Source organism: Crocodylus porosus, unplaced genomic scaffold (genome assembly GCF_001723895.1).
Source record: "Crocodylus porosus isolate Cpor-Errol unplaced genomic scaffold, CroPor_comp1, whole genome shotgun sequence".
NCBI lineage: Eukaryota > Metazoa > Chordata > Crocodylia > Crocodylidae > Crocodylus > Crocodylus porosus.
Genome location: NW_017728944.1, coordinates 1,644,453 through 1,658,809, shown reverse-complemented (window position 1 = coordinate 1,658,809; position 14,357 = coordinate 1,644,453). Strand labels below are relative to the sequence as shown.

The following is a 14,357-nucleotide window of genomic DNA, read 5'->3' as shown; positions in this document are numbered from 1 at the left end:
CACCCACAGCTCTGACAGTGCTTTCAAACATGACCAGCTGCCCTCCTCTGGCTGCCCCAGCCCTACTTCTCCCTCCACAGCTCTGCTGGTGCCCCTCACTTGTGACTCCAGCCCTGCCCCCAACTACTCCAGCCCCTGGTTCATCCTCAGTTCTGTGGGTGCCCCTCACTCTAGACTCATAAGCCCTCCCCGCCCCTGTTTAGGGCTTTGGGCCTGGCTGAAACCTGGCATAACCACTCTACACTGACCTGAGGCCCAGGCCCGGTGATAGAGGGCAGTTTGGGGCCATGGCTGATGTCCCAACTCTATAGCTGTTCTCAGTCCCTAGGATTCATAGGGAGACGCTGCCTGTGGAAAAGAAGAGTCCATTGCCTGGTGGGTTCAGCTCTAAGCAGAAGCATGGGTGAACTCAGGTCAGTTTGCTATGTCGTCTTGTTACCAAGACACGTTCCTGGAGGAAAAGACCCTACTGAGTGGCACACTATTTTTTTTCCTGTTGAGTCATTGCACGCGCCATCTGGAGGAAGGAAGCAGACAGGGACTATTTTAGGGTCAGATCCAGCCAAGTGCTGAGGATCTCTAGCTTCAGCACCTTGTAGCCTAAGGATTCAGCAGTGAGTGGTGCTGGGCAGTGACCAGAGGAAGCCCCAGAAGAGGCACAGTGCGGGTGGGGCTGTTCACCACAGCCTAGCACCGGGGCCGTATTGATGGAAGAAGGCCCCAAATTCATGAGGGGATCTAGAGCCTAGAAGCCTCTGATCTAAAGCTAAGGGTTGTTAATCTGTGACACTCACTGCTGTAGGATTTTTCAGGAACCAAGAGCTTTATAAGATGGAGACTGGAGGCTCCCATAGGTGAGGGAGGTCTTTGTTGGCATAAAGCCAGAGTAGCTAGTCCCTGGGTGGACCCTGCATGCAGGGACATGACCTTCTCTGCCCAGAAGGCATATGACCACTTGGGAGCAATTGCTGAGAACAAAACCCTTAAAGACCAAAATTCACTTAATAGCCCAAAGGTTCTGGTCCAGCAGAGGAATGAAAACTCATCGAATACTAAGGAATAACCCTGCAGGGGCCACTCTACAGATGAACTTGGGAGGTATAAGGGGCCCACCATCACATGACATATGGCCATATCTCCCTGCAGGATGTGCATGGGCCTACAGGCAGCTCGTGGTGGATCCCTTGCAAAGGAGGCATGTTCTCAGTTTGAACAGTCTCTGACCAGGCAGGCACCGAACCCTCCCCTCATCCCATCATCCCAAACCTGGGATGGTTGCATCAAAGAGCATAAGCATCTCCCCTCTGAGTCAAAGGACCAGGCCTATTAACTCCTATGTTCTGGCCTCTAGGGGGCAACAAATTGGGCCGTGGTTCCCCACATCTCATACATCAGTTCGCTGACAGGACAGCAGTAACCTACTCGGCGCAGGAGCTCTTCAGGGAAACGGAACATCTTGATGTTCTGCATTTGTGCAGCACCCAGTGCCACAGGGTCTGAGGCTAGGCCTGGGATCCCCTAAGCATTGCCTGTACTGTATACCAATAATCTTCAGAGGAGCCATCTCAGAGGGACCACATGCCCTGCCACTGCCCAGTGCCTGGGTTATTAGAGGCCTTTATGGCCTCACATTTAGCACGTGTATATAACTGAGGATACAATTGAGAGGGGTACTCATTTGGAGGTAAAATGCAGATGCCTACTGGAGCACAGAACTGACCCCCTTCCCGACATATGTGCGCATACGCACACGTGCGCACACACACAAGGGAAGAAGATGGCCACCTTCTCTGTATTGTTCCTGCTGAAGTGTGATGTCCTGAGATTTTCTACAGAGGCTGGAAGAGTTCATTCCACACTCACACATGTGTTGTGATGACCCCTGTGGGAGATCAGTCCTGTATTTCAGTGCCAAACGAGGAGCTGGCTTTGTGGAAAACTTGGCCTCTAGGCTAGGTGCTGGGATTAGGCCTTGAGCTTTTGAATCGTGGGTGCCTCACTCCCAGGACTGCAAGCCCAGCCTTTATGACCAGCATCACACACACATGCACACATACATGCACACACACACACACACGCTTGTGCACACAAACACACACACACACACACACATGCTCCTCAGGAGAATCAGCCTTCAAGTGTCTGTGGTGGGGGGATGGGAACTGTAAAACGCCAAACTATAACAACAATCAAGGAAACCCACACTGGGCACCAATGCCACCATGCGCTGGCGGCATCTGCCTCTCAGGCCGACTGCCAGCTGCGCCTTCTCGGCTGGGTTGGGGAGTGTGGCAGCAAGGAGGTGGAGAGGTGCGGGGGAGGGGAGGTGTCCATTAGAAAAAGTCCACAGCACAATTAAGCAAACATTTGGGTTTTCATCTCACTGCTCCCCTTTCATCTACTCTTCCTTTTTCATGTCTCCACTTTCTTCTCTCTCTGCGCGGCTGTGCATGCTGATGAGACGAGAGCCCAGCTTGCAAACCCGAGCCACTTGTTTTCCGGTAATTAGACTTTAAAAGACTCCTGGGTTCTGTGTTTTGGTGTCTTTCCCTTTCTGGGTGAAGGCCGGAGGGGCAGGAGGACGTCAGATGGACCACAGAGCCACATGCTACATCTCCACAACCCCCCAGCCTCTGCAAGTTGCTGAGGTTACATCAGTTATTCATTTCTCGGCCAAGAATTCCACTTTCCTTAGTCTTTTCCCTTTACCCCTGACCCCCCACCTTATGGCACCTGTCCACTGCCAGACAGCACATAGCCTCAGCATGCCAGAGCCAGGCTACCCGCCACCACTTGCAATTTCTTCTTCTTCCCCTCTGTAATCTATTTTAGGGTTTTGTATCACCATCCATCACTGTCATATCTGGGTGCTTCCCACCTAAAAGCAACAGCAACAGCAAAGTCCCCAGTAGAGCTGAAGGCTTCTCTCCCCTGCTATTCTGAACCAGGTTTGGTAGCTACCATTCAGCTCTGCTGGACAGGATTTATTGTAATCCTGCTATGTAGCCCCTGCTCAGCAGTAATGAGGGCTTGGTTCAATTGCTAAGCATTTTTACTGGCAACCTCTTGTTTGAGCCCACACCTGGAAACCTTAGGAAAACTAAATCAAGCTGTCTGGGCATTTGTGAGGAACAGCATTTCCCTGTGTGTAGTTGGTCCCTAGGGTTGTCTTTATTCAGAAAGGAAGCAGTTGATACAATCACAATCTGTCTCCCCTGGACCTTTGGCAATAGTCCTGGCCAAGACCTTCTCTCACAGCTGTGAGAGGTGACCCACCCACCATCCTTCTCCAGTGACCTACCATCCTCCTCCCAGATCCACTTTCCTCCTTCTGTCCTCCTTCCCACTCATAGTTTGATCCTTACACCACTGTCACAGTTTGATCACCTCACAGTGTCATCTCATGGTGCTGGGTGAGGACGTCCTCTCCTGAGTCTTCAGCAAGGGCCACCACCTCCCCTGAATCCTTCACAGTGGCCAGAGCCAGGCCAGTCACCCCCACTCTGCCACTCTCTGTCAACACAGGACTGCTGCTCCCAACAGAGAACCAGCCTTGTTAACATCTCAACTTAAGCCCTGACTATTCGAAACAACACAGCTGAACAAAATGCCTTCCCTTCTCTCTCTCTCTCTCTCGAAACACACCTACAAAGCCCACCTTTCCTTTCTTTTCTGCCCTAGCCATGGAGTCCTTCACTCCAATGTACCAGCAGAAGTTAAGGTGACCCCTTCCATTAGCACATGGAGTATAGTTCACTTACACACCCATTTCCAGCCATGCCTCATAGCAATTTATCCACCCCAAACCTTCATGGCACCTTCAGACAATTGTCTCAAGGTGTCACAGAACAGGCATGCAGTTAACCAACATGAAAATGACATATAAATGAGGCCTGGCACCTATAGTCAGGTCCCCTTGTGCTCACCTACCGATGCCAGCAGAGGACTCCCTTCTTTTAAGGGACCTTTGTCTACCTGGAGGTTTCCTGAGGGATGGTCCCTGCCCCAGCAAGCCTGCACTCAAGGTAAACAAGACAAACACTGCACAGATGGGGAAACTGAGGCACAGAGCACAGAATTGACTTGCTCAGGGGCATCCAGCTGGGCTGTTACAGAGCCCAGACTAGCAACCTGATCTCTCTTAGTGTCTGTCACATGCAGGAAGAAGAGCAGTTATACTATGTGGGGGCCTGGAAGTCTGGGCTGCTGGGCTCTGTCACTGCCGCTGCCACTGATTCACTAAGCAATTGAGTAAGTCCCTGCCTTGCTCAGTTTCTCCATCTGCACAATGAGGGATGGGGTGGGACGAGGGTAAATTCATTCAAGCTGGTGGCAGGTTTGCATGTGCTGGGTAAATGTGAGCCAGATGAGGGTGGGGGTCACAAGGTCCTGCCATCCGCTCTCTGGCCAAGCAGGACCATTGTATACCCCAGTGTGGAATCTGGACCTGAGACTCCCCCAGTGGCTTCTGGCCTAGTCCACCATGGAGGGGGTGAAGAAGAGACCAAGACAGACAGATATTCACATCACCCCTGACAGAAAGGAGCCTGATTTCATCCCTACTGTCCTTAGTAAAGGGAGTAGCCACCCCAGACCACAGCACCAGGGGTCTCACTGCAGATGCAGGGACCTTTTCCATGCACCACTCCCTATGCAGACCAGGTAGGAAGCATCACCCTATTGTGGTCTGGAAATTGTAGTGCATGGAACAAAGCACTGTCCTTGCTGTATTCCTGCCTTTCAGATGGATGGGGTGACTCAGTGGAACACAGGACTCCATGAAGTCTCTCCCATCTCCCACATGTGGCTCCTGCCATGGCCTCTGGTAACAGTCTAGAAGAGCTGGCTAATTCCACAGCACAGAGCAAGACAGGTAGCCTACTCCAGCTATTGCCTTGGATGCTGCTACATTGAATGCTCCTGCAAGCTGCTCTGTCCCTGTCCTCAGTGGCTAGCACCATTTGGAGTTCTCAGATGGGCCAAGATACACATTTTGGATCTGAACACATTAAGATGATGAAAATCAATTCCAATCTGAAGCATAGGAGCAATGGAGCAGAAGGGGACTGAGCATTTCCCAAACACTTGGCCATCCTGGAGTCTGGAAAGGGTGGGCAGGAGAACCAAAAGCCCAATAGATCTCTGCTTCATGAGTACTATTTGAAGCAAGCAAGGAACAAATGGGACCATGGAAATAAACAGAGGGGGTGGAAGATGACAGGGGACCTGAGTGGATACATCTCTCTAAAGAAGTGGGTGGAAGTGCAAGGCCCTTGTAGTCTGGAGTGGAAGGAAAAGGTGATTAGGCACCAGCCAACTAATAAAATTGCTCAAAAATGTTTTCATCCAGTACTGAAGCTGGCAAGTCTCAGGCAACATCACTCGAGTCCTGCAGTCTTTGGTTTGTGCAAATGCCAGCAGCATAACTGCCCAAGGGCACTCAGGTTCCTCCAAGCTCACTGAGCTATGGTGTCTGTCCATGTGTGCACATGGGTGCACACTGATGTGTAATCAGGATAGGCCCTTCTTCTCCCACACCTACTTTGTGTTTCATGGATGCCCTTGGGACCCACTGGGAACTGGACCCTGGTTCTGTGGGGTAATCAGTTTGGATCCACCATGGGTCTCATGGCAGCCACCAATGCTGAGAGAAGTCTATGTGAGCATCTTATGTGGAATTGTACCCTTGCTGGGACAAAGGAGTGAGACCTTTGGGATGCTGGGGATAAACCCCAGACATGAGCAAAAAGTGGGGACCAGGGTGTCATTACTGGCTCCATGCCAGTATCTGGGAGACCAGTCTGAGCACCAGAATACCCCAGGAGGGCTTGAGTGATTAAGCCAGGGGTCTTATGAATCACATCAGAGAGATGACCTAGGGGCCTTCCTCTTCAAGGTGGGATCAGCCCTGTCCAAACCATCCCAGCTCAATGTCTATTTAACTTGCACTCAGAACTTCCAGTGACAGAGACTCCACCACCTCTCTAGGGAACCTGGAACCATCACCCTTGTTAGTGGGTTCCTCCTAGAATCCAATCTAAATCTCCCTTGTTCCAGTTTAAGCCCATCACTTGCCCTGTCCCCTGGGAACAGAAAAAGAGCTGCTCACTATCCTCTTTATAACAACCCTTTGACTGTTATCAAGTCCCCCCTCAGGCTTCTCCAGATGAAATCACCCCAGTCTCCTCTCCTCCCCTCCTGTCTTCTACATCTCTAATCACTTCTGTTGCTCTCCTCTGGCCTCATTCCAATGATGTCTCTTGGCCAGGCCCTGGGATCTCTCCAGGGTGAGGGAAGGACAGTGAGGAGGAAGGGCTGATTTGAACCACATCCCAAAAGGCACCCATGAAAGCACCAAGAAGGCAACTGGATATGATCAGCTTCATTCATCTTCTGCTCTTTTTTCACACAGGCTTTGTTTGGGGAATGGCCTGGGCAGGAAGCCACACCCCAGCGAAGCTAACTTAGTAACTAATCACTATCTCTATATGAAACTTCCAAGCACAGGAGCACAGTCCTCCTTAACATGCAGTTTAATCCCTATCGATAACCCAGAGAGGCTTATTAGTGGGTCACTTTTGTTTAAAGAGAGGGAGAGAAAAAACAGGCCCAGGGGACGTTTGATTAATGGCTGGTGTTCAGCTGAAAAGAATGGGGATGGATTGAGACACGCGTTAATGATGCCCCATTGTGGGCATCCACCATTACCCTGCTATTACCCACTGCAAGTTTGCAAACACCATTGAAATTTCAGCAGCAGGCGCTTGAGTCGGCAAGCATGACTCCGTGGCAGTGCTGAGGAAAGCGAGCTGGCATGTATTCTGGGCAAAAGCTGGAAGGGATCAGGGATCAGGGACAGCAGTGCCTGGAAGGGAATCATGGCTGATATAGATGAGGGCCCCTCTCTTTTAAATGCAGTACTGTATGTTGTTCTCTACTCTTGATGGGATGTGGGTGCTTAGGGAGAAAGTCCAAATGAATAGGACCATGCTTCTGCCTTGTGAGATCAGCCACATGTATGAGAAGGTGTGTGAAAGAAAGGGACAGGGATGGGATGTGTTTGGGTACAAGAGTGGGGTGTGTTTGTGTATGTTTATGCACGTGAAAGGGGTATGAGAGAGAAAGGGGGTATTTACATGTTCATGTGAGTATAGGGGAGAGGTAGGTGTGTGTTTGCAGTTTGCACACATGCAGGTGTGTGCATGTGTGAGAGGTGTGGGGGTGTGTTTGCACATGAGAGACAGGGGGTGTATTTATGTGTGACAGAAATATGCATGTTTGCATATATGAGACAGAGAAAGGGCTGGGGTTGTGCATATCCAGGGTGTGGAGGAGAGGGCATAAGGCATGTGTGGATCAGAGGTGTGGTGGGTGCAGAAGTGAGAGGTCAGGGCAGGTGTCAGAGAGAAGGGTACAGCTGTGTGCTCTTGGATCTGAGATGTATGTGTGTATCAACATGGGGGCAGGCAGTGGCTGAACACGGCATGGGCAAATGCCCATGCATTCCCCCAGCCCCTAACCCTGCAGAGCTGGTGGGGGACACTCCTTGATTTTACCCCTCCCCACCCACCAACCGGTTTTAGCTTCTGTGGCTACAGCAGAAGGGAGAGCCCCCACCTTGCACCTTGCCTAGCACCTGGCTTTGGCTTGGGCTGCCTAGGTGTGACACGAGAGCAGGACCCTCCCCCGCTGCCCCACGATGGAGCCATTCCCCCCCCCCATTCTATTTTCTGCTGGTGGGTGAGGGCTGGGAGCTCTGCTTATTATTTTTGCAGAGTGAGCACAGATGCCTGAGCCAGATCAGGGTCCCTCTGTGACTCCCCACTCCCCCCCCAGTGCAGCCACACTCCTGCCCCCCTCCGCATGCACACACATTCCGGGGTAGTGCTCCGCTGTCTGTCTCTCTCCCAGCCCGACTTGCCCCCGATCCCTGTGTTCCATTGTTCAGCCTGAGCGCAGCTATCTTGTTCATCTTGTCAGGAGTCTCATTTTGCAGCGAATAGGCAGATCTGTAGATTTGGAGTTGAGGGGTTTTTTTTGTGGGTTTTTATTTTTTTTATTTTTATTTTTTTTGAGTACAGAGTGACAGATGGCGAGTCCTCCTTCCCCTGAGAGACAAATCTCCCTGAATGCAGGCGCATGTCAATCACTGGCTCTCATGTGATAGCTCCTGCGGATGACGTGCCAACCATATGGCATTGGCATCAGAGCTGGTACCCCTTTGCTTGGAGATGCCACACTCTCCTCCTTTTGGATAGCACACTGAAGGAGGCTGTAGCACCTTAAGGAGCATTGCCTTACTCCCAGAAGATGCTGCGAACAATGAAATAAGAATTCCTCCAGTTAGCTTTGAAGGTAAGTTATGTAAGAAGTGCAGGGGGGTGGGGGGGGGCAATAGAAACTTGAATGGATAAAAAGCAACTTCCATGTTGATTTTTCCCCCCCTCTCTCCTCCACAACGGGCGTATTTTTTTTGAGTTCGGCTTTTTTCTTTTTTCTTTTTTCCGGGGGCCGAAGCTACCTAAATCTTCCCCATCGAGGATAATAGCTCTTAAATTTAAAATATAGCGAATAAACTCTCTTCCAGCTGTGATCCCAGTAAGGGAGGGGGTGGGAGAATAGATCTATTTATTTACACATTTAAGGTGAAACAAAGATGAGCCTAAGATTTTTTTTTTTTAAGGAAAAAATGGGGGGACACAGCTTAAAAATCAGAAGACTCGAGCTTTAATTTTTGCGGGTTTTTTTTTTAATCGCGCGCGTACACACACACGCACACACTCACACACACACTTACACACACACACACACACACACACACACACACAAAGACAGAGCTAAGGAAATTGACAGGAGACCCCGCTATTCAGTCGCCGCGCTCCAGTTAAAGATTCTCGCAGGGAGATTATCTTGCAAAAATACGCCGAGATGTCTCTGCTCGTTGTAGCCGGAGGTAAATCTGACCAGGATGCAAAGTCAGTAGTTTTAAGAAGCACGTTCCTGTACCTGGTATGGCCGCGATCCAGGGTGGGGGGGTTGGATATTTTTAATCCATTTGTGGTTTTTTTAGAGGGATGGGGGGAAAAAACCCGGGGAAGCGGATGTATTTGTATTGATTTTATTTTTAGTGCCAGCCTTGGAGGGGGCTTGATCTTAAACCGCAGCTGGAGTGTGAATTACGTCTCGCTGCATAACAGCTAGAGAGGGGGAATATGTGGGGAGTGAGGAAAAAAGGAAGGTCAGGAAATGCCAGCCCGGGGAGCAGCTGGGGCCGATCCTCATGCTCTGGGAGGAAGACGGCAAAGTTACTCCTTCTGCTCCAGAGCTGATCGCCTGTTTCAAGGTGCGGGAAGGGGCTGGGGGTGGGAAGGGAGGGAAATCGGGTCTGGTTTTAGCCTCCCGGAAGGAAAAGTTGAAGAGCTGAAAGCGCCTTTTCGCATGGCTTGGGCCGCGAGAGAAAGGCTCCGAAACTGAGAGCGGGGGAGAGGCGCAGGCGGCGCGGGGAAGTCTCCCCCGGCGCCTGAAGGCGAGGGATGAAACTGCCCAGGCACCGAGTGTCGAAACTGACACCCCCGTGGATCGGACACGAGGGGAGGAAACCCCGCTCCACCATCGCCCTCTCCCCCCACCAAAAAAACAAAAAAACCAAAAAAACCCAGACCCGCGGAAAGATGTAGGGAGCCGGTAACCAATGCTCCCCGACCCGCCCGTGCTGCCAGGCGCGGCGGCGCCGGCCGCGTCAGGAGGCGATGGGAAAGCCAATTAATTTTAATCACACTTTTAAACGACTCGATTGGTTTTACGAGGAAAAAACAATCTCTTTCCCATTCTGCCCCGCGTTGTGCCCTCTGCCACCCCCTCCCCCCTCTTCCTCCCCGCACAAAGCGCCCAGGGGCTGGGGCGGGGGCGCCTCTCATATTCAAAAAGGAAAGGACCCGACCGCTGGTTTTGGCGAAGGTGCCGGGCGGGGGAGCCAGGGTAGGTTGGGATCGGGGCCTCGGGCTGACAGATCCGCCCGGACGGCGATCACCGCAGGCTTCCCCCCACCCCGGCCCACCTGTGACAATGTCTGTCTTTTTTTCCCTCCTCCCTCCCCAAATTTAATTTCCTCATGATTTGATCGCGCCGAGCAAGAAGGAGCAAGCGGGTGCGGGTGCGGGTACCGGACCGGCACGTCCCAGGCTCCTGGAAACTGAGGAGGGCGATGGAGCTGCCTGTAGCCAGGACCAGGGGCGGGGAGGGGGGGAGTGCGGAGGGTGGGCCAAAAAAATAAATAAATAAAGAGAGAGAGAAAGAGAGAGAGAGAAAAGGGGGATCATACCTCTGCCTTTTGCTTCCCTCCCCTCCCCCACCCCCACTCCCCCTCTCCAGCCATCATGTTGACGAGACTGTTCAGCGAGCCCAGCTTGATCCCCGAGGTGCAGAAATTCTCCAGTTGGGCCGACGACTGCGAAGACGATGAGAGGCCCGAGAAAGAGGAGCGCAAAGGTAAAAGCTGCCCCCTCCAGGAGGAGCAGACGGAGGGGTCCCTGGGCGAAAACAAAGAGGAAGGCGACATAGGAGGCGACGAGGAGGAGGAGGAAGAGGAAGAGGAAGGCCTGGAGGAGGCCGAAGGCGATCGGCCCAAGAAACGCGGGCCTAAAAAGCGCAAGATGACCAAGGCCAGGCTGGAGCGCTCCAAACTGCGACGCCAGAAAGCCAACGCGCGGGAGCGCAACCGCATGCACGACCTGAACGCGGCGCTGGACAACCTGCGCAAGGTCGTGCCCTGCTACTCCAAGACTCAGAAACTGTCCAAAATCGAGACGCTCCGGCTGGCTAAGAACTACATCTGGGCTCTCTCCGAGATCCTGCGCTCGGGCAAGCGGCCCGACCTGGTCTCCTACGTGCAGACTTTGTGCAAAGGCTTGTCCCAACCCACCACCAACTTGGTGGCCGGCTGCCTCCAGCTCAACTCGCGGAATTTTCTCACGGAGCAGGGCCAGGAGGCCGGGAGGTATCACGGGCCCAACTCTTCCTTTGCCATGCACCCTTACACCTACCAGTGCTCGCGGCTGTCCGGCGCGCAGTGTCAGTCCAGCACCATGGCCAGCTCCCATGCCCTGAGGACACACGCGTACTGCGCCACCTATGAGACCCTGTACGGGAACGCGTCTCCAGACTACAACAGCTCTGAGTACGACGGCCCCCTGAGCCCTCCACTGTGCATTAATGGCAATTTTTCCCTCAAGCAAGACTCTTCCCCGGATCACGAGAAAAATTACCACTACTCTATGCACTACTCGGCCCTCCCCAGCTCCCGCCCTTCCGGCCACAACTTGGTCTTTGGCTCCTCGGGGATGCGCGGTGGAGTCCACTCCGAGAACATCTTGCCTTACGATATGCATCTCCACCACGAGCGAGGCCCCATGTACGAGGAGCTCAACGCGTTTTTCCATAATTAACACCCCCGCCACCGTGGGCTCTGAAATCCCCTTCCCCTCCCCTCTTCCACTGCACATAGTACCCCCCACCCCCAGCCCACTCCCATTCTGTTCTAGGTTTTAAATGTTCCTTCTTCTTCTTCTTCTTCTTCTTCTCCCCCACTCCCAGAACTGTGGAAGTACGATGTTAGGTGTCTCCCTGTAACACACACACACACACGCACGCACGCACGCACGCACGCACAACCCCCCAATCTAGACCGTGCTAAGTCTATCTGTGAACTTGTCACCCCATTAATTTGTCAACCCCCGGAGAGGATCAGAACAGAACAGTGTATACATGGAAGAAAAACAAAACAAAAATTACTTTGGTGCAATATATATATATATATAATGTATTTTTATGATGATGATGATGATTATTAAAAAAAAAGAAAAAAAAAAGCTAGCCTTCAGGTTTCCAGTGGATTGAAATATCGTTTATTGGGGCCACGTGGAAAGAAAGTTTTAGGGCGAAAAAATTGGAGAATTATCAAGCCCAATTGATTTTGATTCCCCCCAACCTTTCCTCCCCCCCACACAGGGTGAAAGGTTTACAGTAAACCAGTCTACAGCTATATATATCTATGGGAGAAAGGAAGCAAACTTGCTCTTCGACTGAAGGGTCTCTTTTGGCCACACATCAAAGTAAATTCCTAACAATGCCAGATCATTTTTATTCCTTGTGTTTCTCTCTCTCTCTCACTCTTTCTCTCTCTCTCTCTCTCGCTCTTTCTCTCCAAATTCAAAATGCCTTTAGAAAGGGGCAGCTCAGAAGGGGGCGTTCTCTATTCTTTCCAACGATTAAATAAAATAAAATAAGACTAAGGGGGAAAAAATATCCCATGGAAGTGTAATTAAAAAAAAAAATGTTTGCAACTTCAAATCAGCCTTTCAATGCAGTAAGAACTCTTAGAAGCAATAAAGAGGCAAACAGAAGATTAATATATATCTATATATATATCTATGCAAGTAGGTACTGAACTAGAAAAGGAAACCATTAAAAGAATCCCGATGGACCAAGCGACTTGTTGGAAAAAAAAAAGGTGCACTTTTTGATTTGAAGGGAACTGAATGGCGAGGTTCCTTTCGTTATTAACAATCAGTGACTTCAGCTTTTTGGACACCCTTGTAACCACGAGTAACTTATTTTCCAAATTGTGTGTCATACTGTTTTTTACCTGTTTTAAAAACTTTAAAAAAGGAAAAAAAAGATTTTTATGAAATGGCAAAAATGTTTTGTTATGCATGGGTAGGAGCGAAAAAAAATGCAAATATGCAAATTATAAAGGTGGTGTGAAGAGAGCACTTAATATGCTATATATTTTAGTTGGCTATTTTTCCTATAATGAGTACTCTTTAAGTTATTTCTTTATGTAATGCATTTTGGGGGAAGAAGGGGAAAACATTTGTGTAATGAATACACCCGTATAAAAATATGACATTCAGTCCCAAACTGCTATATCCTGGTATATTTTTTGTGCATTGTTCGAATTTGTTTCCTTGTTATTTATTCCAATTTTAATGCATTATTTAAATCAGGAGACATTGTAAAAAAAAAATATTTTTAAACCTGCCTACATCACCTTTAAACATACCAGCATTTTTAAATAAAGGGAGGAAAAGAATTTCTGATAAATGTTTTAAAAAAAGAAAAAGTTTTACAAAAAAATTAATAAAACAACTGTAGCAAAGGTGAAAATGTCTATCAGACACCAGAAGTGCTTTTTGTGTTTCTGTTCAATTTAATTAAAATTAATAAATATTTATGTCAAATGATATGCAAAAGTTAAAAAAAAAAAAGACAGTTTCTTACACGGATGTAATTTTTTTTTAAATCAGAGTTGTTTTTGCTGTGATGATTTGCACAAAGTTTCTTGGTTTCACCTCCACCCCAAGTCAACGTGCATTTTAGACTGCATCAAAAATGAAAAGAAAAGAAAGAAAGAAAAGAAAAAGAAAAAGAAAAAAATAGATTTGAAAACCTTAACCCTGGCATCTCATTTTTGTTTTCCCTTAAATGTCTCTGACGCTATTTTTCAAGAGTGAAATCCAGGAAGTGCTGGCGATAGAAAACAAAACAGACATGCTAAGAAACTTATCAGAAATTAGCAAAGTGTGGGGGAGGGCGGGGGGGCTTACAATCGAGACAGATCGTCTTTGAAGTAAATAACTAACTAATAAACACACTGCATGCATCGGTATATTTAAAAAAAAGAGAGAGAGTAACATCTCCATTCCCCCTCCAAAATAACCCCCCTAAACTCGCATTCAGTTGGATATTTTAAGTATTCCTCCAAGTGGAAATTTCCACCAGAACTGAAATCTGATGTGAAATGCACCAGGATACTCATTTGACGCGCTAAGAGCAGCAGTCAGTTGTGATTTGATTCAAAAGTGTAATTAACAAGCGTCCTAAGACGACAATTAATAAATATTAAATGTTGACTCTGTCATGTTTGCTAGTTTACTTGCAGTGCTCCTGCTAAATATATCTCCACAAGACCCCATTCTTTCAGCCAGAGAGAACTCTCCCAGCACTTTTTTTGGAAGGAGTGGGGCAATTGGAAACTTCACGAGGGCTCCACTCCAGGCAGCCTCACATGTCTTCAAGGCATCTTGGAGCTTGACAACATGCTTAAATATACGGAGGGAGACTTGGGGAAGAGCAGCATTAGATTGGACAAAGCGTAATGCAGTTTTCTTGTCCTGTGTAGATGGCATCTCCTTGGAACCTCTGCAACAGGATCTTCTTTTTTTCCACCCCTCCTCCCCTTCCTTCTCTCCCGCTGCACTTCAGCTCAGGTCAGAAGCAAAATCTCTGCCAGCACGAGATTCAATCCGGACCGGGCTCGCCCCGCTTAAATAGGGATGGATCTAGCTGTGTGGTAGAGT

The 14,357-nt window shown here is 49.5% G+C and overlaps 1 protein-coding gene across 1 annotated transcript; it reads left to right on the top strand.

Moving 5' to 3' along the window:
- Positions 1-8,126: 8,126 nt before the first annotated feature.
- On the top strand, positions 8,127-13,910 carry NEUROD2 (neuronal differentiation 2). Its single transcript, XM_019550287.1, has 2 exons — positions 8,127-8,355; positions 10,372-13,910. The coding sequence occupies exon 2, from the start codon at positions 10,377-10,379 to the stop codon at positions 11,442-11,444; it is 1,068 nt and encodes a 355-aa protein (XP_019405832.1). The 5' UTR covers positions 8,127-8,355; positions 10,372-10,376; the 3' UTR covers positions 11,445-13,910.
- The last annotated feature ends 447 nt before the right edge of the window (positions 13,911-14,357 follow it).

Excerpts from the sequence above, each read along its gene's own strand:
- NEUROD2 (XM_019550287.1), top strand. The coding sequence starts at position 10,377 with ATGTTGACGAGACTGTTCAGCGAGCCCAGCTTGATCCCCGAGGTGCAG.